Source organism: Rhinolophus sinicus, linkage group LG10 (genome assembly GCF_036562045.2).
Source record: "Rhinolophus sinicus isolate RSC01 linkage group LG10, ASM3656204v1, whole genome shotgun sequence".
In the NCBI taxonomy this organism is placed as follows: domain Eukaryota; kingdom Metazoa; phylum Chordata; class Mammalia; order Chiroptera; family Rhinolophidae; genus Rhinolophus; species Rhinolophus sinicus.
This window is the reverse complement of record NC_133759.1, coordinates 8,586,452-8,614,381: the sequence shown is the minus strand read 5'-3', so window position 1 is coordinate 8,614,381 and position 27,930 is coordinate 8,586,452. Positions and strand designations below refer to the sequence as shown.

General features: G+C 45.7%; 1 protein-coding gene across 1 annotated transcript; it reads right to left on the bottom strand.

The window, feature by feature from the left end:
- Positions 1 to 434: 434 nt before the first annotated feature.
- Positions 435 to 27,930, bottom strand: LTF (lactotransferrin). Its single transcript, XM_019724041.2, has 17 exons — positions 27,798 to 27,930; positions 24,627 to 24,790; positions 22,132 to 22,240; positions 21,632 to 21,814; positions 21,127 to 21,274; positions 20,094 to 20,149; positions 16,836 to 17,014; positions 16,208 to 16,382; positions 15,160 to 15,314; positions 13,824 to 13,914; positions 12,936 to 12,983; positions 11,821 to 11,976; positions 10,066 to 10,207; positions 5,337 to 5,404; positions 3,284 to 3,468; positions 2,052 to 2,241; positions 435 to 649 (listed from the first exon to the last, which is right to left on the bottom strand). Exons 1-17 carry the CDS (start codon positions 27,838 to 27,840, stop codon positions 615 to 617), a joined length of 2,127 nt encoding a protein of 708 aa, XP_019579600.2. The 5' UTR covers positions 27,841 to 27,930; the 3' UTR covers positions 435 to 614.

Here is a 27,930-nt window from a genome sequence, read left to right as displayed (position 1 = left end):
CCAAGGGACAGACATCTATCCCGTTTTCCTATCATGCTTGTATTTGTACATTTTCTATACCTGCTGCTATTGACTTAAAGTACCAGATACTCACCAATCTTCTTGATACGCAGTTTCTCTCATTGATCCCTTGATTCCTAGTCTCTATTCCCTCCCCTGCCCTAGAAACACACACACGCACATGCACATGCACACGCACACGCACACGCACACACACTGAGACAACTATATGCATGACCAGTCACATGCCCTTGGAGAGAATAGTTGCGTGGCCTGTCCTTAGATTCCAGACCATCTGGCATCACAGAAAACTGTAGGAAAGAGGAGTTGGACCTGGAAAACTTGGAAGGACAGGTCCAACTGTGTGGGTATTTGGTCAGACCCATGATTTCAGTACACAGTTCTAGGCAAGATGAATGACGCCTCACCAGCAATGAAAATCAACAGCATTTCTGATTTTATTTCTTGCTAAGATAACAGCAGGGAATCGTGAAAGCACATGTGACTAGAGAACTGCACCTCAGGAAGGGAGAAGAAGGCCCCAGTGGGCTTGGGGCCGGGAGCAGTAAAGGGCTGGGGCTCCCTGAGGGGAGCATGGGCCATCTTCTTGGGTTTTATCTCCTCAGGAAGGCGCAGGCTTCCAGAAGTGCTGTGGGACACAACAAAGCAGGAGATTCAGAAACTGGTTTCTTTTGTTGTTGTTGTTGTTGTTTTTTAAATCAGCAAAGCAATCAAAGAGTCTACTAAAACAGACTTTCTTCTGCTCTTCTCCCACCACCTTAAGTGAATGCTGCCCTACTCACATTCCCCCACAGCCTCTCCTCCTAACAGCTGCAGAGCCCAAGGGAGTACTCGCAGCTCTGGCTCTCACCAACCTGGGTGACACCTGCTCTGGCCCAAGTGATACACCCCACCCACCCAACTTGTCTTGAATTGAATCAGCTGCCACACTCTCAGGTGCATGAGACAGGGATGGTCCTCTAACTTCTGGAACATGAGCAATTAACAAGGTCACCTTCATGAAAATCTGTTTGCAGCAGTGTTCACCTGCTCATTCACAAATGAGTCACTGTGCTAAGTGCCGAGGGTTCAGCTTGGATAGACACGGGTGTGCAGTCTACACCATCGTGAGTTGGCTGCTTTCAAGAATAGCCCTACAGCTGGGTTTCTCTGACTATAGTCCTAGAACCACCTTCAGCACAATTCCCCGGGAGCAGGGCTTCTCCACCTCGGCACTACTGGCATTTGGGGTTGGGGGATTCTTTGCTGTGAGGACTGTTCTGTGTTTTCTTTAGTAGCATCCCTGGCTTTTTCCCACAGATACCAGCAGCGTCCCCTGAGTTATGAGGATCAAAAATATCTCCAGCCATTGCCAAGTGTCCCCTCTGGGGCAAAATCACCCCTGGTTGAGAAGCACTGAGATTCTTGGCCCTACCCCCATCCCTGGACCAACCCCCCCACACACCAACACCACCAATTCCAATGCCTCCAACTGGGTGAGGGGCCAGGTAGGACTCTGGATGACTAGTGGGGCACAGGGGAGGCCATGCCCACTGGAAACTGTGAATCACCTGACGCCTCATAACACTCTGTGACATCTTCTAAATGTGCTTTAAAAATTGAATTATTGTCAGTACTTCCCAGCTAAAATGTTTCTTGAGCATTTGTATTCTCTATAGTTGGTATTTATGGTAACTGTCTAGAAACCAGAATTTGTCATTTCTCAATACAATATGTGTATATATATATGTACATGTGTATATGTGTACACACATATACACATACATTTCATTTAGTGAATAAAATAAATTATCAGTTTCTAAAAACTCCGTGACAGTCACTATCAGCGTTATAAAAAGTTAGTATATTATCTACTGCTTTATGTTCTAATTCTTACACCTCATCAATGAGATTGTAATTTCCCGAGGCATAGAGATATTACATTGCCTTAACATTGTTATAGCCGTCTTCCTTCTTAGAATGACGTTTGACCACCCATCCTGACTTTCACCCATGGTGGCTTCTCATGCAGCTGCCTATGGTCCACTTACGGGAGGTGGAGCATTGTCTCAGATTACCAACCGCCGTGACATACTCTTGTCCCAAATATGTTTCATATGTCGTTTTGCCATGGAGTTTGGCCAGGCATTCAGTGTTGTCGTTGAACAGAAGGTTTTTGGTTTCAGACTGGAACAAACAAAACTTGCTCGGGCAGTCTTGTCCATTTCTTCCAAACTTCACCTGTGTCAAAAGGGCACACAGCAAGTGAGTAGCAGAGGAAAACAGGAGAGTTTGTGGATTCAGGAGAACAAGAACACTTCTTGCATCCGGGAATCAGCCCTGGGAAAACTGCGGGGTGAAGGGAGCTGAGTTCTGGTGTCATTTCACTGCCTTGGCAGAGTCTCCTCTGTCCTATGTCCTCTTGCTTCCCATGCCCCAGGTGGCAGACCCACCCTGAACAGCACCCAGGCCCCTCATCACTTGTGATCTCCCCTCCCACCATCTTTCCTTTCTTAATCAGTGGTCTCCATCCTTAGAACTTCTATGGGTGACTAGGTGACAGCTGAAGATTTTTTGAGAACTGCCCCCAAAATTGATCGCCAGCCAAATTCCAACAGGCCAGCTCTCCCAGAGAGGCGGTCTGCATTGGAAATCATCTCTGCCACGGACCGAGTGACTGCCACTTGCTGTACCTGTCATTACCATTCCAGGGCCCCTGTCTTTAAAGCACACCTAGAAAGACGATGTTTCCATACGAAACTAGAAGCTCTAATAGAGAATCACAGACATAAAGGCAATCACAGGATTTCCTTCACACCACTTCTCATAGATAGACTGAAATCTACAGAAGTTCTGGGTTTGTTGTTTGTAGAGATGACAAATGCAAGGGCCGTGTCTAGAACATTGCTCGCTCAGCCAGATTCAGTAAGCATCACCAGAGTAGGCCACTTGCTACCTAGTTGTGGGAGGAAGGTTCGGTCACCACTCTCTTTGCTCAAAGAACAAAAGGAGGGACAAGGACGGTCACTGTCTCTGAGCCAGGCTGTGAACACGAGTCCAGGGACATGAGACTTAGGACAGGACTTAAGTCAGTCCCAGAATGCCCGGGCTCATTGAGACTGGGCAGACCCACAAGACGAAGCAAATACTGTCACCCCCAGCATCAAGCAGAGGGACTAGAAAGAAAGGCTTGAGATGGGCTGACTCACCCAGCTCCGTGATGACCCCACCAAACACAAGCCCAGGTCGTTAAGGAAGGGCAGCAGACTCTGGTGGTCCATACCTGTTGGTCGAGCAGCACCTGTTCCAGGTGTTCTACCTTCTCTTTCTGAGCTACCACTCCATGATTTGGGGCCTTGGCCAGGTGGCAGCTGTCAGCCTGAGTCACAGGCTTCCGTGTGCCATCAAGGCACAGCAGCTCAAAGTCCTCCAGCTTCAAGTCCTTAGCCCACGCTTCAGTGCTACGTCCTGAAGAGAGAAAGAAGGTGGCATCAGCCACGGCTGCCCAGCTTCGTGAAACGGTTCTTCTAGGTGGGTGTGCCCATCCGCTGGCCTCTTGAAACGCACACACTGGGGATGCAGTGATGTGAAGGGGAGGGAAAGGAGCTTTGACCTACACAAGCTATACAAACTTCAACCATAGCAAATATTAATGCTGGATCCATACAATGAGACAGAATTCATCCATAAAAAGGAGTAAAGGACTGATACATGCTGCATACGGATGAACCTTGAAAACACGATGCGAAGTGAAAGAAGCCAGACACAAAAGGCCACACATTGTAGGATTTTTGTGAAGTGTCCAGAATAGGCAAGTCTAGGGAGACAGAAAGTGGAGTGATGGCTGTCAGCTCTGGTAGAGTGGAGAAGCGACTGTTACGTACAAGGTTTCTTTACGGGGTTTTGTGGGCATTCTAGAACTGGACTGTGTTGGTGGTTGCACAGCTCTGAGGTTGGTGGTTGCACAGCTCTGACCACTGAGTTGTACACTCTGGAGGGGTGAATTTTATAGTATATGAATTGTATCTCAATGACACTGTTAATTATTTTTTAATTTTTAAAAAGGAAACCCTCTACCTGTGCCATATTGTCCAGTGAGTTCCAGAAAAAGAATAGCTGGTTTATGTTCAAGAAGAAATTGTTTCTCTCCTTCCTTTCCTATTCAAATGCTCTGAGTTTGACCAGAGAAAGAGAAGAACTTCTATGGGTTTATCAAATATATTTAGTCAATTCCAATACAATACAATTGTAAAATCCCACAGAAGCTTAAAATGAAATTAGACATCAACCTGATCCCTGGAGACCAGTTAGATTAATGGTTCATAAATTTGAGATGGAATTGTATGTGGGTCATGTGTGTCCAAGTGTGTGTACATGCAAGGTCATTGTTCAGACCCCTGCCTCTATCCTTCTGCCCTCTCCCCTCAAGAAAGCACTCCAACCATTCTCTTTGCTTTGCCTATTTGTATTGAGGTCATTCCAAATTTATACGTCTGACCTCAGTGCCTCTCCCAAGAGACGTGAAGAGGCAGGAGTGGCTGTGGCTGTTGATGTCTTTAAAGGAGGGAGGCAGAAAGTTGGGGCAGTTCTTTCTTAGGGGGCAAAATGGCAAGTCATCTGCTGAGGAGGATGGGTAAGGAGGCTGTGTGGTGATGGCTGAGGAGAGGCGTGCCGTTTGGAAGGTAGCAGATGGCTAGGAGCCTTGAATTTCGTCATTATGATTTTCATCTAGAAGTCGGAAGAGAGTGATGATGATTCAACACCGGCTGGTAGATTATCATCCGCCATCTACATCTGCCTGTGGTGTTGTTCCCTTCACTCCCAAGGAGATTCAGGATGGGGGGCTCACGTGGGGCTGAATGAAGGCTTCTACTTTCTTTTTTGAAAAGGGAAATTTTATTTGCATATGTTCAGTTTTTTGGTTTGTTTGTTTGTTTATTTTTGTTGGGTTTTTTTTTTTAGTATCATCCACATACAGTTTCCCATAGGCTGGGTCAGGCAGATGGTGTGCTTCTGTGGTTGTCTAGGCAATGCCAAGAAACATTTACTACTGAGTATTGCTGGTGTGTGTGTGTGTGTGTGTGTGTGTGAGAGAGAGAGAGAGAGAGAGAGAGAGAGAGAGAGAGAGAGAGAGAGAGAGAGCTGTTTCAAAATCAATATGACATCTATAGACGCTACCATGTTGCATATTGAGGTAAAAAATTTCAGAACTAACTTAATCAAAAGTCTGCGAAAGCGTATACTATATGATCTTCCCAGTTGCAAATCTCAGTACTGGCTGTGTTGTGATGCCCAGAACTCTGCTGTGAAGGGGAAGGGGAAACATCTTCACTTACCATCAGTGTTCTCCAAGACAGTGGCATCTTTCACAAAAGCAACATCTCCAGCATTCTCAGCCAGGCACCTAAAATGTTCCAGAAAAATCAACACATTGTCAGAGAAGAGAAGCTATTAGATTTTTCATAAATATTTGCTATATACATTCCAACATCTGCAACATGGAAGTAAACATGGAAAAGATAAAGACAAATATTTCCAGGAACTTACAGTTTAAAACAGAAGATTGAAAACATATGTATATTTTCCCTCCTTTTAAATTCCCAATAAAATGACATTTATGAGATTTTTTAAAGCTATAGACCCATGAGAAAGAGGAGAGCAAGGAGGGAAAAAGAGAAGATAATAATGACAACTTTTGGAAATTAGAGAGCAAATGGATGAGGAGTAATGGACCCAGCAGAGCAAAGGAAGCTGTAACGTAAGTTAGAAGTGGGGAAGCCCAGAAGAAAACTGATGTGCACTGCAGAACTCCAGAAAGTCTCAAAAGTTAGTTCTAGACACGACTCCAAGTGGCTGAGACAGCAGGACTGCATAGAGCCTACAGACGCAGTTTAGGTATCCTCCTATGCCGTGCAGCTGGAGCTGGTTCCCCCTCACTGAAGGGGTTCACAGGGAAAGTGAACTTGTACAACACTATGGACCAGAGAACCAAACAGAATTGAGGACAGAGGCCCAACACAGAAATCAAAGAATAGTGGAGTGAAAAATCTATATCCTGGAAGGTTAAATCATAGCTCTTTACCCCTCTCAGACTCCCAAGAAGCAGACAGGAGGATTCCATGTCTGGAAAATCTGATCCACTCAAGGAAAATATTTTACAGGTTCTGATATTTGGATGCTCCACAGTGAAACGACACAAATCAAAATTGCCCTAGAGTGAGGCTGATACTCATCAAGATGAGGTAACTGATGCAGAGCGAACAGTCAGCTCTGGTACTTCACTCTTACATATGGACAAACAGCCAGAGACCACTGGATATTTGAAGAAATGTCAGAAAAGATGGAAACTAGAGCAATTATATTCAGAGGATACAGAGACAATGTAGGAAAGAGAATAAAACTTTTAAATTTTAATTTAAGCTATCATTAAAGAGATGAAAGCAGTGCAGCATTCATGAAACAAGAACAGGAAGATCTAAAACAGGAACAGTCAGACTACAGAAAGTGTTTTTAGGAAGTAAAAAGGAATAATCATAAAAATTCTTTAAAATGATATAATGATTACAAGATTAAACTGAGTAAATATCACAGAAACTAAAAGGTAAAGAAGAGCAAATAATAATAAAAATAGTTAGAAAATGATATGATAATCCAGGAGAGTCTATAATTTAAGAATTAAAGTTTAAAGAGAAGTCAGAAAAAACAGGATAAAAATTATCAAAGAAATAATGAAGTAAAATTTTCCAGAACCAAACAACTTGAGTTTCTAGACAAAAGGGTCCACCAAGTGCCCAATCCAATGAATTAAACAGAAGACTCACATACAGAAAAATCATTGTTAGTTTCAGAACACTGGAGAATTTTTTAAAATAGTTTTTACACTATTTCTAAACCTCATTTTTCCTAAAGAATATTTTTCATTCATTGTTAAATATCTGAAAATTTAGAGAGAAATATAAATTATATGTGTCTGATTTAATTACTCTTCACAAAATATTCTTTGTACAGACCTATTTGTCTAAAACACCTCATAAGTCTTCAAAAGCTTATTCTCTCAGAATTAGGAAGCCAAAAATAAATTGTTGAAAACTCAAAAAAAAAAAGTTTTCAGGAAGAAAGAAAGTCATGTACAAAGAACTGAGAATCAAAAATAGTGTCAGATTTCTCAACAGAAACTCTAGAAATCACAAGACAGTGGATTAATGCTTAAAATTTGCTATATGTTCTGTCTTTCTATGTTATATTCTGGATAATTTTTTTCACCTATCTCCCACTTTACTCTTTTTAGTTATGTCTAACCAGTTGATCTGGTCAATTACATAGCTAATTTCAATTGCTGTATTTTTTTCCTTTATAGAAGTTCTATTCCTTTTAAAAATGCTAACTTGCTTTTACTGCTGGATTTTGCTCCTGGTGACTTTTTCTCCTGTGTGTTTGGTTAATATTTACTGTATACAGCTCATTATTATTGAAAGAGTATTTTTGAGCAGTCTTTGCGGCCTAATCTGAATATGCTGTCTTTCAGACAGGTTGCTAGAGAAACTAGTAGTCTGGGACCACTTTTAAAAAAACTGTATGAGTTGAGAATTTCTGGATCATCCTAGGAGACACAGGTTTGAGCTACAAATCCTTGCAAGAACTAGCTCATGGTTTCAATTTCTCAGGGATAGTGTGTATTCTCCTCCCCGTTAGCAGGAGTAAGCATGAAAGTTACTTCTGGTTCACTCTTACTTTAAAGTAAGTTTGTCAGAAAAGGTAAATGTCCTCAGGGCAAAGTGGGCCCACTTAGCTCTCTGAATTCCTATTCTCCCTCAGACTTTAATTTAATAATTCCTTATTACTCTGTCAGCTAGTCAATGCTTTTAAGAGAGGAAGAGAGAGAGATCACTTAATCCAGCATTTTTGCTTGTTTTCAGTGGGAGAGTTGGGCAAAATAGCCTAGTGCTGCCGTACCCCAGATATGGAAATCCTGTCAAAATTCCTAGGAAAAATGTTTTTCAACCTACACTTAGTTACTCAGCCAAACTATATATCATTTTAGGTAAAATAAAGATGTTTTCAGACATGTGAATACTCAAAAATTAGCAAGTCCTATTCACCCTTTCTCAAAAAGATGTGTTCTGTTACAACAAAACCGAAAGAGCTAATGATGTGGGAGCCAGGAAATAGGCTCTTTAACATGAAGAAAGACAAAGGGAAGTCCTAGAACAATGGTCAAGGGGAATCCCAGGACCACAAGGAGCCTAGAGGGCACCAGTACAGACTGGGCAGGAGGATGGAGGTCTTCAGGAGTAACATTCCCAAGTAAATGATAAGCCTGGGACAGCACCCACTCTGTGTACGTCTTGTTAGGAGAGTTAGACTACTGGTAGCGGGTTCGGAGATGAATTAGTGATTTTTTTTTTTAAAGCACAGAAAACAAAATAAGTGAATAAATCAGACATCTGTTAACATTGTACAGAGCGTACAAAAACTTGGTATAATAAAGGAAATGCAATCTTATGATCCCACATATTTAACATGAAGATAATATTTCTATACCCTGTTTCCCCAAAAATAAGACCTAGCCGGACCATCACCTCGAATGCATCTTTTGGAGCAAAAATTAATATAAGACCTGGTCTTATAAGACCAGGTCATTAATATAATATAATATAATATAATATAATATAATATAATATAATATAATATAGTATAATACCGGGTCTACTATAATATAATATAAGACCGGGTCTTATATTAATTTTTGCTCCAAAAGACGCATTCAAGCTGATGGTCCAGCCAGGTCTTATTTTCGGGGAAACATGGTATTCACAATAACATAAGCACTGAATACGACGCACGCAATCTTGCTGGGAGCTAAAGGGAAGTTTGTGAAGTTTGTGGTTGTGGGCGGATGAGACACAAGAGCAGTACAAGAGGCTAGATCTTCTTTTTCCATAATAGAAAGTCATCAGAAAACAGCTGACAGTTAAAAATTAAGAACCAGCAATACAGGGATATTAGTTAGAAATAGAGAGGAAACTAGGACTTCCCGTTCCAGCTTTCAACTTGAACAAAAGACCAAGCATTTTGTTGTAGTATCAATACTGCAGCGTAGGTGTTTCCGGTGAAATAATACCTTACCATGAGTTTGGGTGAGGGGGGGAATTAACTGCATGATTTCCTTAGGGTTTTATCAGATAGGTGTGTCTATTCAATATTTCCGAATGGAATCATCACAAGTTTTCCATTTGCAGATCCTTAATCCCTTAAAGATATCTGTGTACTTTCACAAGATATCTTCTTAGGAGTCAGTCAGAGTAGAGTAAAAGCTACTTTATATCATCTCATCACTGGAGAGAAAGAGGCTACTGAATTTATATTAAGAAATTCAAAGATCAGTTTGATCCCTGTCATTCTCAGATATGTGATGCCATCTGGTGGTAAAATATATTCTTGGAGAATGGAGAAAAGGGGGTGGGGAAGGACTCTGCCCTTCACACCCCTAATATAGTAAGTGCCCTTGAGAAACATCCAAATGAATGATGGGGTTCTAAAATGTGGGCTGTGGATGGTTACTGCAAATCACTAAGTGCTTATAATTCTGAAGCCCTATTTGTTCTTTTTTCACTTCACTAGTGGAGAATAACACCGCAATACTGCTTTGTCTCTTTGCCATTTCTAAGGCCAAAATCAAAGAGGAAAGTGAAATGTAAAACATGATGACCTAGACTGGAGGGTGAGGGTAGTGGCCATAAAAAAGAAAACTCTTCTCCATAAACGTGAATTGCAGCAAGGACTTAAGATACCACATACTCTATCCATTTGATTTTGAGGATGAAGACATGGAGGCCCACTGAGGTGGACTTTGGCTCCAGGCCACAGGGGGGAGCCCAACAAAGCTGAGGTCAGATAGCCAGGTGCCAGCCCCCACTTTCTGGGGTGGTGAGGATGGTGGGAGGAGCCCTCACTGGTGCGGCCCATTAGCAGGCCCCCAAGGTGGTCCCTTAGAAACGCAGTGCCAGGCTGTTGGAGGATGAGGCATAAGGCCCTATCCTGGTGGAGCTCGATCACAGCACTCACCTGAAAGCCCCGACGTAGCTGTAGTATCTCTCATTGCTGTTGGGCGCGCATTTGTTCTCGCCTGCCTCGTTGCCAATACACAGTGCACAGAGACTCGAGCTCGGGTCTGCCCCAGGGGCACAGCTTTGGCTAAAGAATTCATCTGTAGGGAAGGAACATGGGAAGTCAGTGTTTCCTACCTGAGTTCACATAAGTGGCCTTTCCCCAGCAGGGGACGCAGCTTGGTTTAGATTCATGATATTGCGCAGGACAGATAGAACAGTCACTGTCACAAGCAGTGATGTTACCACCGATCCACAGCCCACTAGAAATCAGAAAAGGCTTCATTGACAGGAAACCTGACTGGGGCAGGGGACGAGAGTCTGTGACTACACAGGGGGTCCTATCATCACAGCCTTGAGCTGGGGACTCAACTGATGAGCGTGGCCACCTGTAGGCCAACCTGCTGGTTGCCTACTCCAGGATCTGATTTCCCCTTTTCCTCCGTAAGAGAAACCCTGCTTCTTACTTGGACACCTGGTCCCCTAGAATAAAGGCTTGATCTCATGCCCTGTGGCCGATACAGCGATGTGGCAGGTACTGGCCAGTGAAATATGAGTGGGAGTGCTGAGTGCCAGTGTCTTGAAAGCATCGTGGCACATGCTTTCAGCCCCTTCTCTTCTTTCATTCTGCATATGGAATGCAGAAGCAGGGACTGGATCGCCCATGGTGACAGGGGCCATTGAGGTGTCTTTGAGCATGAAAGCCACACATGTCAGAGCAGCCAGATGTTTGAAACCCAGGTCCCTGACACCATGCTGTCATCATACTAGCTCTGGACGATCAACCTCTGGACTTCACTCACATGAGACAGAAACAAACCTGTGTCTTGCGTAAGCCACTACTATTTGGTGTTCTCTGTCCTTTTAGCTGAATGTAATCTGAACTAATGCATCCAGTGACTTAACCCAGGTTAGCGAGTTAACATGGATTAATATGGGTTGAGGAGAGAGGAAATTGAGGTGAGAAGAAAGTCCTGCCTTGAGGAGCAAGTAGCAGCTGTTATCGGACTGCAGTCCCAGCCCTGGAAGAGCCACACCACGTGCCAGCCTCAGACAGGGGTGGGGGAGCAGCCAGCTTGGAGGCAGCCAGGGAGTTGTGGAGAGACAATGGCATGCAGTGCTGGTGAGGAGTACAGCCTGCTGAAAGCCTGCCCGAGGAGACACCTGCTCAGGAAGTGAAACGCGGCAAGAACATGTCGGACACCCCCACATCACCGGGCCCGCAGCAGGTAAGGGCATGGCTTACGCATGCGGTGTGAGCATGAAGTATGGCAGGAAGAGAAGGCCCCAGAAGCAGGTGGGGCTAGATCCCTGAGATCTTATTCCATTTCCTTTGCAGTGTGGAGCGAGAAGTCAGTTCTGTTTTAGTAACAGAAGTTACTTGCCATGAGGCAGGCAGGTGCCTTTTCCCAAATTAGGAAGCCAGCACCTGGAAGGAATTTAGATCTGGAGCTCGAAGAAATCAAAACTAACCTGTGTACTTCTCAGAGCCTGCATCCATTCTTAGGGTGCAGAGGAACAGAGTGATATTCCAGTGTTTGACCTTGGACTGGGGCGGATGAGGCACGGGACACCACTCAGTGTCCTTGAGCTTGCTTATACCAAAAGGGGCTGTGGGCCCGCAAATCCCCTTGCCCCCTCCCGTCCCTGAGGTTCCACAGCTCCACATGCCCACTGCCCAGGTGGCTCACCCACCTCCCTCAGGACTCCTTACCAAAATTGCAGGAGCCTGTCTGGTTGAAGAGCAGGCCCATGGGGATATTCCAGCCTGCGGTTCTGTCCACAGCGGTGTGGCAGGACTTCTTGCCTCTCAGAGAATTCCAGGTGAGATCAGCATCTGATTTCCTGACAACCGCCACAGCACGATACCCTTGGAGGACAGAAGAGCCAGCCTTACCTTCCTGGGGACTGGGATGTGGGCTCTAGTGCAGCTGTCTGCAACCCAGGCCAAAGTAGGTCAGGAAGCATCACCAGCAATGACTCCCCCAGGTAACGGGCATTGTTAGGTACCCCAAAAGGGCTCACACTGCTGTCCCATGTTACAGTGAGATCGATCTGGGCTATGAAATGAGATCGTAAGAAAAGCTGATCCTTTAAGTGGTTGCTAGGGACTGTCCTTGACCAGCCACACACTGTCCCTGAGTTGTAAACCAGCAATTCACCTTTAGATGTGAGCTACTAAAGCAACAACCACTGAACAACAAGCGTGACCCCGGTAGTGCAAAAATCACCAACTGCAATATTCATCGGGCCAGAGGAATGACAGCCACCAGGCTAAGTGCCATCTGGATGCAGGGGTGTGTGTGTCTCCAAGGACCGTCCCGTGCTGAGTCCGAATGAGCCTTGCACTGTGAAAGGGTCAGTGTGGTGGCAATCCTCCTGCTGACCAGATGCACCTGGCAGACTCTCCCTGCAGAGCCCTTCTGAAGATGAGCAAGCGCCAGCTCTGACGGGAAGGTGTGGCTGGTGCACAGCACGGGACTAGCCCAAGAGGCCAGCAGCTGCCACAGTGTCGCCTACGACTGTGAGATCCAGGGCACTTCGGGAGACTATCTGGACCACTGCGTCTCATCCCTAGGAGATGCGGGTGTGACACGGCTCCTTCCACATGGCCAGGGCACACTGAGGGACTCTGAAAGCTCTCTACCAAGTGTGAAAGTCACTGTAAATATTAACTATAATTATTCATCTATGAATGGTTTGCATCTTCAAAAGAACGTATGACTTCGAAGGCTGTGTCTGTTGTGTGCGTTTTGTAAATTCCTGCCACCTCTTTCTCTAGCAACAAGAACTTATCCTTGACTCTGAAAGCAACCGATTCCCACTCACCTTCCACGGGTCTATTCACACAGTCTGTGTCACTGCTTTTTTCGGATTCTGAAAGAATAAGAACAAACAAAATGTCGTGAAACTCTCGGGTTTGTTGAAAAGTCACAAACTTTTCCATCTCTACCATGCAGAATCAAATTCAAAGAGACTGTCCCCGTTGCTCCAGGCAGCAGAAATGCATATATTTGCTCACCAAAAGACACGGACACAGATGTTCATAGCAGCATTATTTACAACAGCTGCCAACTGGGAGTTACCCAGAGGCCCGTCTACAGTAGAATGGGTAAACAATAGCAGTAAAGTCACACAATAGAATCCTAAACAATGAGACTGAATATTCTGTAACTGCACACGTCTATGGATGAATAGCACACATACAACAATGAGCAAGATACTTTAAAAAGCACATGATGTACAACTCCTTTTACATAAAGTTCAAAAATAGGCAGAACCGATCTGTGCACTTGGAAGCCAGGAGTCATTACCCTTGCTGCAGTAAGGGGGCTGGTGACAGGAGGACACAAAGGGACTTGTGAAACTTGCTGTGTCTTGATCTGGGCACTAGTGCCTGGGCATGCACCAGTTTGTGAAATGTCATTCAGCTGTACACTTATGTGCACTTTTCTGTATGTACATTATACATTACCAAAAAATATTTTCAAAAATGAAAATGAGGAAACCAATGTGTGCTTTGTCAGTTCTCAATAGAAGAGACACTGTAGGTAACACAGCCCCTTTTGTTTCTTCTTTCCCGATTCTCCTGTTTGAATGTGTCCATCCATCTTAATGTCTCCATCTGGACCCACCGAGTAGGGGTACTAATGCCGAACTCCACCCCATAACCCAGGGGGAATAAACCAGAGAGGACACCCCCACACACATACTTACTTTGGCTCTCTGCCAGGACAGGCACCAAACCGCATTTGCCTGCAATGTAGATAAATCCTCCATCCAAACTTAAAGCATCAGCTTCTCCTTTCTGCAAAGACAAAACAAATCATCTGCACCACGGTCAGGCTGTTTCCTGTCCCACCTGCCTATATAGCTCTCTGCGAGAATGGTTTTATGGCAGGTGTCCCAACAGAGTAGCAGAAAGAGGCAGGGGTGTTTGAACTGAGCACCCAAAGGACACCACGTGCATCTTAATTCCCTGCCAGCCCCACATGCCTTTCACGCTGTCATTTCCATTGGAAAAACCAGGCACAGGCTGCACTAACCCTCTGTCCTCTGGACAAAACCCTACCTGTACTCCAAGCCCTCTTGGGACGCCCTCCTGGACCAGCCTCGCTCCCTGAGACAGATGGGACCAGCTGGCCTTGTCTCATCTCCACTCATTAGCCCCACACTCAGTGCTACACAGAAGTGGGTCAACAAACGAGCAGAAAGAATTAAATGGGCTCGTCATCAGAACGACTGAGTCCACACTCCAACATGGGAACACAGATTTATCAAGAGCCCCAAACTCCCTCTTTGGCCCCATCCTAATTTTGTTTTTACAACAATATTAAAAATAACAGGAGATGTGGATAAAGACTTCTATTCAAGGAAGCTCATCATAGGGTTATTGGTAAGAACAAAGTAAGGGGACAAAGAGGAATAGCATCATAACTAAACTGAGCCACACGTTACTCATCTATGAATGGCTTGCATCTTCAAAAGAACTTATGACTTCGAGGTGTTTTCAAAGAATATTCATGTGGGGAAATGGTGGCGATATACTAGTAAGTGTAAAAGGCTCAAAAACTACCTAACTGGTATGATCCAGCATTGTTGTCAGCCTGAGTCGCTGTACCCAGAAATCCTGGAGTGGGAAATTACCGACACTTTCACAGTGGTGTCCCTCTGTGTGAGGTCCCACGTGGTATGTACGTATGTACGTATGTATTATTCATTTATTTGTTATTTATTTTACATCATTCCTTTCTGTATTTTCCAAAGTACCTGCCATAATCCTGCGTTGTTCTTCTTATATAATGCGAGGAGAGGCAAGCCCACAGTGAACAGCTTTTGAACTAAAAGCTGTGCCTGTTTGCACACTGTGTGTTGTCCCCAAGCAGACCCTACCCAGGCCATCCTTCCTAACCGTCCCCCACTCCTGGCAGTGCCTCTTGACGCCCCATCAATTCTAAGCAGATGCCCATGACCTGGGATCTTCTAAGGAGCCCACTGCCCCTACCCACCCACCCGAACGCAACACAGGCTCCCACGGAGGGAGGCCCCCTACCAGGACCAGGGCGATGCAATCCTCAGTGTTGGTGGCTGTGGCACAGGTCACTCTCCCCGAGCTTTGGTTGCTCCACTGCTGGCACTTGCGCAGCTCCTCGGGGCCCACCGCGCACCACACGACTTGCTCACGCCGCTTCTCCACCTCCGCAGACGCTGCCCAGAGGGACACAATGGTCAACAGGAGCCCTGAGTCTTGCGAGGGACACTCCCATGCTGCAGACCTCGATGGGGCCACAGCTCCGCTGGCTCAGAGCGCCTTTTCTGCTTGACCCTCCGGCAGACGTGGACCGGACCTACTTCTTGGGCAGAAGAGTCTTCAGGCAGGCACCTGCCCTTCTCCCCCTCCTGTCTCAGCTCCCAGCCCCTCCTTCAGGGGTGCTTGCCCACCTTGTTTTTCATTCCTGTTCTTCCCCTGCCTTCTAATCCACCCTTCAATCCTTAGTATAATGACTCGCCTGATATCTCCATCCCACAGGATCAAAGCTCCAGGATGCAGAGACAGTGGCAGCCCCACAAGACGCCCTAGGGGAGCTTGAGCCTGTCCCTGACTTCCCCTAGGGCCGGCAGTCACCACCAGTAAGGAAAATGCAACCTCTGGGTTCACCCAGACTCCACCCCAAGCCCCCCAGTAGAGGAAGAGCCGTGGCTGAGCAGACCCCCTGTTGTATCCCCAGCCAAGACCAGGGCCCAGGCACAGGGCAAGGTGCCACCAGGCCTCTGGGTTCACCCAGAAGAGGCCTGGCTCTCTTGGTTCATGTTATAGTTCTCACTTCATAGGAATCAAATTGATTTTTCTGTCAGGGCTGGTGAGCCTGTACAAAGGGACGCAGGTGGCCGACACCTTTTAGAGACACTCCCACATGCCCTGACTTGGTCAACAGAAGACATGCACACATGCATCAACCCTAGCACCGCGAAGACCTCCAGTGGCCAGGAGATGGACGAGTGACCACTGAGCAGAGCCCTACACACGAGGCGGTGCGAGGTGCTGTCCCCAGAGGGGCGCAGCCATGGCTCACCTCCCGCACCAGCCTGTCCTCACTCACTTTCCTTCAGGTTCCTGATGGCCGTGAGGTACTTGGAACCAAGGTACAGCCCCGCATCTATCTTCGAGGGGATCCTCACAAACCCCAGGGAGTTGTCTTTGAACAGCAGATCCTTCTCCCCAGGAGGGGAGCTGAAGAGCTGGAAGGCCGACGACTTGCCTTTTCCAAACTTGATCTGATGAAGGAAAAGCAGGATTTATGATGTCAGCGCTCACTAAGGAAGACACAAAGCATAGTGTTGGAAAAGAGTATCTGGAACTTAGGACGATTCTGAGAGCGGGAACCTCGTTTGATTCCTCCTGCAAGGGACTCATGCAGACCCTCTGACATAGCTCAGTTACGGCTTATTCTTTAGAGCATTGCTGGGGTCCAAGCACCTGAGAGTCCTGAGAATATTGCATTGTCCTCCCCGCTTCTGCTCCAGCCCATGAGACACTGTCAGTGGGTAATGCTGGAGGTGCTGCAGTTTCTGCTGTCCAGAGTACAGCCTAGGCAAGCAGTCCACTGAATTCATAAACTCCTGTGCAGTGAGGCTGCAGAAGGACTTCGAGAGTGGCGGGAAGCTAGGGGAGGAAGGAACCTCCCACCACCTAATCCACGCAGGTGGAGGGACCGTGGGGGCAGATACCTGTGCCTGGTTGAGAAGCTCCCAGATCGAGTCCTCCTTGCCATTCACACTTCGGGCCACAATAGCATGAGAAGGGACCCGGGCCAGGTGGCACTCCTTGTATTCATCCACTGGCTTGCGAGTGTTGTCTGGGCAGAGCAGCTCATACTGGTCCCTGTCCGCCTTCTCTGGCAGGTTCTCTGGGGAAAGAGGAAAGGAGGGGTTGGGGGCCCAGGTGAGCCTACTCCAGGCAGTAACCAGGAGTTGTTGTTCCTGACCCCCATGAAGTTGAGCTGGAAGAGACATCTTATACAGTTGACAAAACTGGGCAGTCAGAAAGGCAGTGGATTGCTCCAGAATACTCAGAAAGGTCAAGACAATGCCCAGAAAGCCTTGGGGGCCAGCCCAGTGTTGCTCTGACTGCATCATATGGACTGTCCTGGTATTGTAACTGCTGCCTGCTGAGCCCAGGAGACTGAGCCAGACCCCATCTGTTTCCATGGCAACCCCACCTAGAAAAGGGTCACATGATAGAGACAAGTCTAGGCACCAGCCAAGAAGTGCTGCCTTACCCACAGCTCTAGAAAAAATAAAAATGACAAAAATTTTAAGGGAGGAAATACAGTTGAGTCACCTCCCAACACTGGGTGCATCAAAAGAAGGGACAAGACTGTTTAAATGAGTGAGTTCAGCCCAATTTGGAAATGTTCATCTATATCATGTATAAATGGCTTCGGAATATAAAGACGACAGAAACCTGATCAAGTCATTTTATGAGATTAGTATACACTTGATCTCAAAATCAGAGAAAGAAGTACAGGAGGAAAGAATCGCAAGCCTCTTTTACTTATAAACATAAATGTAAAAATCTCAAATAATATATTTGCTAAATCAGTCTAACAAGAGTATTTTTAAAATGAATCAATCAGGATTAAGGTTTATCAGTTTATTCCATTAATAAAAGAATGGTTAAACATCAAAAAAGCTGAAGTAATCCACGACATAATGGATTAAAGGAGGAAAACCATGAAATCATCTTAGTAGGTGCCAACAAAGCATTTATATGGTCAATGTCTATTATGATTTTTTTTTTTTTTAGTTTCAGAAAACTAGTAATATAGAGATCTGGAAAAAGTTATTGAACTTGAGAAATGCCATTTATCCAAATATTATCTACAGCAAAATCATACTAAAATAAGAAAAATTAAACATTCATTTAAAAATTAGGAACAAGGCAAGGATGGTAGCTACCACACTGACAACACAATTCCAGAAGGTCTAGATTACACAATTTACAAAAGCAATAGGAGATGTAAACACTAAAAGGAAAAAGAAAAACTCTATTTAAAAATATTGAAATCATCTACATATAAAGCCAACAAAACCAAGAAAAAAACAAATAAAATTAAGAAGCGAGTTCAGCAGGGGAACTCTACAAAAACCAAACAGGACCTAATACAGACTATACGGTCCTATAATAGCAACTGAAATCATTAAATAGTAATTAGCCTCATCCCACACACCCCAAAAATGCGTGAGACCAACAAAGAGAAAATTTTTAAGTTCTATTAAAGATATAAAAAGAGGTATTATCAAACAGAGGAGATTTATCATAATCTGGGATTGGGCAATTTAACATTGCAAATATTCAATTTTTCATGGAAAAATTTAAATTCAAAATAATTATAATTCAAATTAAACTGTGAAAAAAAATTAAACTGTGAAGTTTAAACTGTGCATTTTTACAAATTCAACAAAATAATTTTAGCTTAAAATTTTTGAAAACGAACAGCAAAGTGTAGGGTGAGAAAGTCCCCCCCCACCATGTCTCTCTTCCAGATATTAAGATGCTGTACCCAGTACAACAAGCCAGGGTAATAAAAGCAGAAAATACAAATACACCAGTGAAGCAAAATAACTCAGAAATTGATCTGTGAAGATATACAAATTTGATGTAGAAGTGGCTCCCCAAATCAGTAGGGGGAAAGTGGAATTTTTTATAGTTGTTATTATAACCATGATCTCACTATAAAGGGGGGAAATGCTGAAGCCCAATACACACCTAGGTCAAGTACATATAGACAAACAATGTTGCAAGAAAGGCTGTCTTTAAATCTTATTGAAGGAAATCTTTATGATTTGGGGTGAAGAGGGCATCTCTCAAAGACCCCCAAAGCACAAACCAACAGGACAAAAGCAATCGATTGGATCTTATCAATGTCCAGGACTGTTCCACACAGGATGCTAGCAACAGATTCTTTGACTGAGAAAAGATCTTCCTAAAGTCTAAAACCAACAATGGCTTGGTATTTAGAGAGAAGGAACTCCTATCCTTGTATCAAAATCATGAAGAAACAGTTATGAAACTTAATAGAAGAGTTGTCCAAGGTTATGAAATAAAAAAGGGAAGCCCAAATTCCTAGCAAATATATTGAGGTGATCAAACTCACTAGATATCAGAAAAATGCAAATTAAATCAACAATGAGATATCTATTGCTCTCTAGTCAAAAAAAAATATGAAAGTCAAAAATACCCTAAGTTGAAGTTGTGGGGAAATGAGAACAGTTGCAGAATTCTGTGGGGGTGTAATTCCTGAGAGTAACCTGATAGCTCCAGGTAGAAGGTGGGGGCCTTGTCCAGTGGTCCTGGATGGAATTAGGGGGGGGTCTGTCCCAGTGGTCCAGTGTAGAATGCGTTCAGCCCGTGCGTACCCAGCTACTGTGCTTCAGTGTGTAGTCCCTCAGAGACATCCTCCAGAAGGACAGTCAGAGGACACTCATGAGTCATGCTGTCTGTGGTAAAGGGAAGGACAAGGGGACCTCGTCCACCGCTATGGTGATAGATCAATAAAATCTGGTGGTCGCCTTCCGTGGAGCATTCCTCAGCTGTTAGAACCACTGAATTAGACCCACGTACAACTCTCTAACACAAAGTGCTGGGTGGAAAACCTGGGCTGCCTCATGCTTTCTGACACTCAGGAAAAATTCTGTGAGCTTAGAACCCAGAAACCCAAACCAGCACTGGATTGTGCAAGAGCACATACATGTCAGAAGATACTGGGGCATGGTGTCTGTGAGGGGAAAGAGAAGGGCAGAGGAAGATTTCAAGAAAACTGGTCATTTAAACTATGAAATCACATAAAACAAGAGCTGTGCCTTGTAGGGAACCTTGGTAATAGGTGTGCCAAGAACCGAGGAATCGAATTAGCTCAGCATTCAGAATGATGATAAAATAAAATGAAAGGAGGCAGCCCGCACAGCTCTTCTCCCTGCTCTTACCAAACACGGTACTGTCCTTGACAAAAGCCACGTCTCCAGCTCCGTCTTTCAGACACCTGTGAAATGAGAAGGCACCAGAAGAATCAGCACAGAGCAGGCCGCCCCAAATTCTTCCTGGTGGCTCCCTGTGGAACAGGGCCCTGGGGCTTGTCGCCAGTGGCTGTCTGCTCCTCGGAGGGCGGGACCCTCAGGCTGTGTGATACACCGGCTGGGAACATGGCAGGGGCCACCTCCAGATAGACCCTGAGGAGGAAGGCGGGGGTGCTGGCCAGACGCCCCATCCTTTAGCTCTAAGGGCTGAGAGAGCAAAACTATGTCTTTCTATGGAAAAGAGAGCTTTGAAGATTCTATAGCAGAGGACAAAGACTCCATATTCTTGGCCGTGTGGTTCTTTCTCCCAGGACTGAGTGGGCAAATGTACCCTGGCCGGCAGAGAAGTGGGCCTTCCTCTGGAAAAATGCCTGAGCCCAGGGGGCAGAGGGGGGGATGAGGAGCAGCGTCAGCCTGACGGGGGCAGAGAGGGTACAGAGGCAAATCAGGCAGGGCTCACCGTCTTCCAGCTTGGGGCAGGGGTGGGGGGAGGTTCGGTTAGGGCAGACCTAGTCAGCCAGGACACCCCGCCATCCTGCCCAGCAAGGAGCCTGGCACTGGCTGTCTCTTGACAAGACTCCTTCAGTCCCTCTATGGTTAGAAGTCAGCAGTCAGAACGCTAGTCAGACAACAAGGGGGCAAAGCAGATTCAGGGTTCTCTGGGAAGAATGAGGGAGCCACTGCTAGGTGACTGCTTATCAGGCTGGTGTAGAGGTGAGTGGGCACGTGTGGGGCCCTGGGGGGCTGGAGGGGAACATGCACTGGGCACAGTCATGACCCTCATTGGACTCAGTTTCTCTAGCTTCACAGCAGTAGGAATCCTGGACTGCTTCTCTGGTCTCTACAAGCTGGTTGAAGTCTATTTGGGGCCAGAGAAAAGGCCTCCTGACCTGGGGTCATGTAGCACTCAGGCCAATGGGGAGAAGGAAACAGTCTCACTTACCTGAAGGCACCAGAGTAGCCGAAGTATGGCTCCTCGGAAGAGCAGGCACATTTATTTTCCCCTGTCCCCGCACACAGGCTACACAGGCTGGGGTACTGTGTTCCATCCACGCAGGGAACACAGCTGGCGGAGAAGAATTTGGACGCAGCTGTTGAATACAGAGAAATAGATCACAGAGTGTGAGCCAGCCTGGCCACAGCCAGTTACACCTCCCAGTGTGCGATCCCCTCTGGGCAGCCCCTTCTTCGTCCAGTGCCAGACGTGTCATCTCTGTCATGAGGTTGGGAGCTCAGAGATGCACCTTGGCCGAGAGCAGACTCAGCTCCCAGCTCCCAAAGGCAGCTGGTGCAGAGGTCCCCACCAGGACACATCGAGCTGGTTCACCTCACCTCCTCCTCAGAGCCATCCCACCTGTTCACCTGTATGGTCCCAACATGGCTGTGTATGAACTGGAGTAGAGACAGACCCCTGCCTGAGGTCAGGCACAAACCCCCAACCATCTTACCTTCCTGAATGGGCTCTGGGGGCCCTGCCCAGTTCAGGTATGGACGCAGGGTGCCCATAGGGATGTTCCACCCAGCAGAGCGGTTGAAGCCGGTGTGGCAGGACTTCACACCTTGTGCTTCATTCAGCTGAAAGTTGCTGCCTTTCTTCACTACAGCCACGGCATAGTAATGGGTCTGTGGCTCTGCAAAGGGGCAGACAGAATTGAAAGCTCTTGGCCTGGACCCAAAGGAGAAAAACAGCCCACCCTGACCTAGGCCCTGATGGAAAAGGGACCCGGGTGCTTCAGTGTCACCTGGTGCAGAGCAGCCCAGAGCCGGCCCCGATTCCCCACGGAGCACACAGGATCCTTCCCAAATCGGTCAGCCTCTGGCACAAAGAGCACAGAGATTCCGTCCCCCACAAGTGTGATGCTATCTGAGACCCTACCTCTGCCATTCAGCCAGTCTGACTGCACGAGCCCAGGGCCACCCCAGCTCCGGGTCCCCAGGGAAGACTCACGTTCCTCGGTGCCGTAGACCTCTGCTGCTACAGGTCGCAGGTTGTAGGGGTCCAGGCCTGCCTCATACACCAAACCGGCATCCAGCGTCACAGCATCTGCCTTGTTTGTCTGAAAGCAAAGAGGCCAGATTGGCTGCAGGAAAAAACCTGCCCTCACCCAGGATTTCAGGATGACAGAAGGCTCTGTGGCTGGAAAGAATGTCAAAAGGGTAAGCTTTTTATTATGTCCATTCACATCCTGTGAGAGGTGGCATGAGCCAAGGGTCCCTCTTTTGGGACAATGAGCACCAAACCAACTGCTTTAACTCCCGAGGTTGGCACGCGGTCCCTTTTTCTTGTGCCTGCCCACCTATATCGCTCTGCTGATCACACCCTCCACCGTCGTTTATATCTAAAGTTGTCTGTTCTAGAGGCTTTCTCCCCTGTTTCAGCTCTATATTTATTTCTTTTAAGTTCTTTTTCATTGGATAGAAATTTTAACTCTTAAGATATCTTAAAATTATCATAATAAACCATGTTCATCCTCTTTTGCATGTTACTTCTCATATGCTTCCATATTTCTTGTATTTGCAATCTGGTAAAGATAATATTTTGTGCACTGCTTTATTCATCTAAAACTGTATACATTTTTTTTTACTTTTATAGAGCTTTTATTGATTTTACAGACTTCGTAATATTTTATTATAATGTGGTTGTTCCAAAATTTATTAAGTAATTCTCCCAAATGTTCAGCACTTGGGTTATTTCTGACTTTTTTTTCTGTGAAAACTATGCTTTCATGGATAGCTTTATCCTCATAGCTTTTTTTCCTTTGAAGACCCTTGTGGTGAGATAGGCGTCTGAGGGTGGAATCACCCAGAGAATTAGCATGCGTATTTTCATGGCCTTGACTGCTGTCGCCATTCTGCTTTCCAGAAAATCCATAATGCCAATTTAGACTGCCACAGACCCTGAGGACCAGTTTCACCATAGAATCACCAACAGGACAGGCTTTCATTTTATTAAGTGTTATCACTTTAGAAAATGCAGGTGTTAACAAATTGCTTAGATCTGTATTTCTCTGATTATTAAGGTGAACATTTCCTAAGTATTTTTATTAATAATGAATTCCCTCTTACGAATGCTCTGTTCATGTCATTTTTCTTATGTGATCTTACATGTCTTACCCACTTGAATTGCTTCTTTATAGAATGTAAAAGGAATCCCCTGTCAGAGCTGGTGAATATTCACTCTGGGGCTTTCTACATTTCTTGTTGTAATGTTTTTACTGGCAATGGACTAAATTTTCTGTATTTCAAAATCTGTCAGTTTACTTCACGATTTAGTTCATTGCTTAAAAGCTAAAGATTTCCCTTCCTGTTTGTCCAAAGGTCACAGTTGTAAAATAATATTCTAAATCATTGCTCAAACTAGATTATTTTTATCCTAATTACTGTCCTGATACCCCGAAATCTTACTGGAAACTTTTACACAAATTACCCACTCTGTGCTAGAGTCCAGTACACATTGCCGTGGCACAGAGAACATATGTGTTGAGTGAATCAGTAAAAATTATTTCAGTAGATCTTATATCTTAGAAACAAAAGGAGGGCCAGCCCGGTGGCTCAGGCGGTTAGAGCTCCATGCTTCTAACTCCAAAGGCTGCCGGTTCGATTCCCACATGGGCCAGTGGGCTCTCAACCACAAGGTTGTGGTTCGATTCCTCGACTCCCGCAGGGGATGGTGGGCTGCGCCCCCTGCAACTAGTAATGGTGACTGGACCTGGAGCTGAGCTGTGCCCTCCACAACCAAGATTGAAAGGACGACAACTTTACTTGGAAAAAAGTCCTGGAATTACACACTGTTCCCCAATAAAGTCCTGTTCCCCTTCCCCAATAAAATCTTTAAAAAAAAAAAAAAAAAGAAAAGAAAAGGAATCTGAAATCTTCCACAAGCTATGATTCCCTTTTCTCTCTCCTTGACAATGTCTTGGACAAATGTCTTTCCCGGGCCTGGTGCCCTGGGAGGCCCTGCCGCACAACGTGATGTGGGGACGACAATCAGCTGAGATGGTTTCTCTCAGGGTTTAGGGGTAATGATCTTCTGCACGCTTTGTGAGGCTGGTGCAAAAGTAATTGCAGTTTAAAAGAGTTCAAAATAATTGCAAAAACCACAATTACTTTTGCACCAACCTAATACCTTTCAGAGTAACCTTGACTTTTGCCAGTCTTACATATTCATCCAATATGACTATTGCTCTGTCATTTTTGTGCAGTTGTTATAACAAAATTATGTTGAGATCTGTTTCCTTACCCATTTCCTCTCTACTTTAGAATGTTAATTTCTGCTTTCAAAATAGTATTGTGTCCTATAGGAGAAGATTGCTCCCGACTGACAGGTGCCCAGGAAGGAAAGAAGATGGAGGACTGGAAAGCAGGTTTTCTATTTTACCCGTTCCTTTCCCTTCCCTTCCCTTCCATTCGGCCCCACCCAACATACGGCACTTGCTGACTTACTGCGATGGCCTTGATACATTCGGTGGGGGAGTCTTTCCTTACGCAGGAGATAGCGGGGCCGCGCTCTTTTCTCAGATTCCGTTGCAATTTGGAGCATTTCCTTGCCTCTTGTTTTGATGTGGTGCACCATCGAACGCTATTCCTACGGGCGGCCAGACACAGTCCTGGGAGAAAAAGGCCAAGGAGTAAGGGCTCAGCCATTGCCCACGGAAGAGACTGCCTCCCCCTCTGACGGAGTTTTCCAGACTCCTCCATTCTCTCTGCTCCTCCCCTTCCCTCTCCATTCGGTGGCTAAGTCAGGCTACTCTCTTCAGGTGGAGGTGTCTTGCTGGCCTAATAAGCACTCTGTCCTGGCCAGAGAGCTGTGATTCTCAGTAAATCGCAGGAGACAGTCAGAGCCTCTGGGTCCTTTTCTTTCCTATGATTGACACATTTCCCACCCCTGGAAAAATGATGGTGATCCCATGCATGAGTTTACAGAGCTCTTCACCTGCCTTGTCCCACTTGAACCCGGGAAGCAGGCAGAAAAGGGATAATTGTTCCTGATGTGGAACCTGGCTCTTGAGGAGGCTGAGTGACTGGCTGCTTAGCAGAGGCAATGTCCAGCCGAGAATCCTGGTCCTTCTAAAGTGTTGTATCTACAAGCATCTACCCAGGGGATGTCAAGGAAATGGAAGAAAATACACCCGACTCCTTGTCAGTGGCTGCAGCAAGTCATGTCCCAAATGGGTCAGTGCGCCTGAGTTACCCCCATTCACCTCTGTATGGGAAAGACTGGTTCTCCTGCCAAGCCTGCTTTTGTGGCTAGAATCTATGCAATTGGGGAAGAGGCTGGACCAGATGTGCTCACAGCTCTTAAAAACCACATGGATGCCTGAAAAAGGACATCTATGAAAAACCTACAGCGAACATCATACTAAAGTGGTGAAAGACTGAATGCTGTCCCCCTAAGGTCAGGAACAGAAAGGGCATCCGCTCTCACTTCTTCTATTCAATATAGTACTGAGGTCCTAGCAACAACAATAAGGCGGGGGGGGGGGGGGGGGGAGACACCCAGACTGGGAAGGAAGAAGTAAACAGGACTTATTTGCAGATGACATGATCCTCTATCTAGAAAATCCTACAGAATCCACGAGATGCTATTAGAACAAATAAGCAAGTAAAACAAGGTCACAGGATACAAGATCAATATACAAAATCAATGATATGTTTGCCTACAAGCATTGCATAATCCGAAAATGAAATTAAAAATATAATTCTATTCACAAAAACATCAAAAAAATAATACTAAGGAAGATATTTAAGAAAAGGAATGCAGGATGTATCTACTGAAAATTCCAATACTTTGCAGAAGGAAATTAAAGAAAATCTAAATAAATGGAGAAACATTCATGTTTTACAAGCCTCGGTGTCATTAAGATAGTAGTCCTCCCTAAATTGATATAGAGAATCAACACAATCCCTATCAAAATTCCAGCAGGTTTTTTGTTGTTGTTGTTGCAGAAAGTGATAAGCAGATTCTGAAATTTATAAAAAATAAATAAATAAATTTATATAAAATAGCTAAGACAATTTTATATAATTTATATTTATACAATTTATTTTATGTAATTTAGATAGAAAAGCCAAAACAATTTTGAAAAACAACCAAATTGGAGGAATTTTACTTCTTAATTTTGAAACATACTGTAAAGCTACAGTGATCAAAACAATTTGGTATTAGCATAAATGTAGACATATAGATCAATGAAACAGAATTAAGAGTCCAGAACTATATTCTTATATTTACAGTCAATTGATTTTTGACAAAGGTGCTAAGACAATTGACAGAAAGGGTAGTCTGTTAACAAATGGTGCTAGCACAATTAAATATCCACATGCAAAAAGATAAACTTAGAGCCCCACCTCACACAGAAAAATTAACTCAAAGTGGATCACAGAACTTACTGTAAGAGATAAAGCAATTAAGCTTTTAGAAGAAAACACAAAAGAAAACCTTTGCAACCTCAGTTAGGCAACGATTAATTAGCTATGACACCAAAAGCAGTCCATAAATTTAAAAAAATTAATTAATTGGACCTATCAAAATTCAAAACTTTTGTGTCTCAAAAGACAGTTAAGAAAATAAAAACATGAGCAACAGACTGGGAAGGAATTTGGAAAAGGGGACCAGGAGGCACGCACAGGTATTGCATCGCACTCCCTAGGTTTGGGGGCATAAGCTCACGGCTGCTCTCTAACCGCCCGCCCCCCCTCCATCCAGGAAGCTTCCAGTCCTGCCTAGATGTCTTCAGACAGAGGGAGGCTGCACTAGACTGGGTGGGTGGGGGGAGTGCTTTCACTCCGACCCCCACATGCGGCCTAGGTGCCTGGGGGCTGCTGCCCACCACAGCCTTTCTGCTGCTGCTGCCTCGGACTCTCCTTCCCACTGAGGAAGCGCTTCCGCCACACACTCACGTCACTGATGTCCATCACCGGTGAGCACCCTCAGAGTACCCCAGAAATTACTTCACATACTTAGGTACAGAATTAACAATTGTTTAGTCCTTTCTATTTAGTCCCTTCTAGCCCGGGCACATTTCAAACCAGAAATCTACAATTTCTCTCCACCCTCTGACAGAGGGGTCTCATGAGGAAGGTCTGCGCCTCCACCAGGGGCCCCTCTGCAGCGGGAGGCGTGTGTAGACCTTTGCCTACCCCTGCCGCCTCACAGCTGTGTGGGAAGATGTTTGGACAGTTCTTTTAAATGAAGAGAGGCTCTGTCTTGCCCAAGTTACACGACCCTTGCAGGAGCTCAGATCTGAGCTCCAGCTCTGCTGTGAGTCTGGGCAAGTGACACACCGTCCGTCTGTGTGTCTCATTTTCCTCCCATGTAAACCTCGTGTCACGGTACTCTGGGTAGGACAAAACGGGACAGGGTCTGGGAATGCCGTTTGGGAAGCTCTGCGCAGTTCTGGCATGCCGCGACTGGCTCCTGCCCAGGCAGGTGGGCGGGACCCGGCCCCACTCCCGGGTGCCTCCCTGGCTGCAGGCGCTCTGTGCCAACGCGTCGAGGCGCGGCGACCAGGGCGCCCACCCGGCGGGGCGCAGTGATAGAGGCGCCCACCCCGCGGGGCGCAGTGATGGGGACGCTCGCCTGCCAGGGGCGCGTCCCCAAGTACCTGCACTCACCAAGGGCCCCGAAGGACAACAGGGCGAGGAAGATGAGCTTCATGTCTGGGGTCCTGACTCCAGCGAATGAAGGCTCTGCTACTTGCCCGTGCTCTGCACCCTTTTATCCAGGGCTTGGTGACCTCACAGGGTT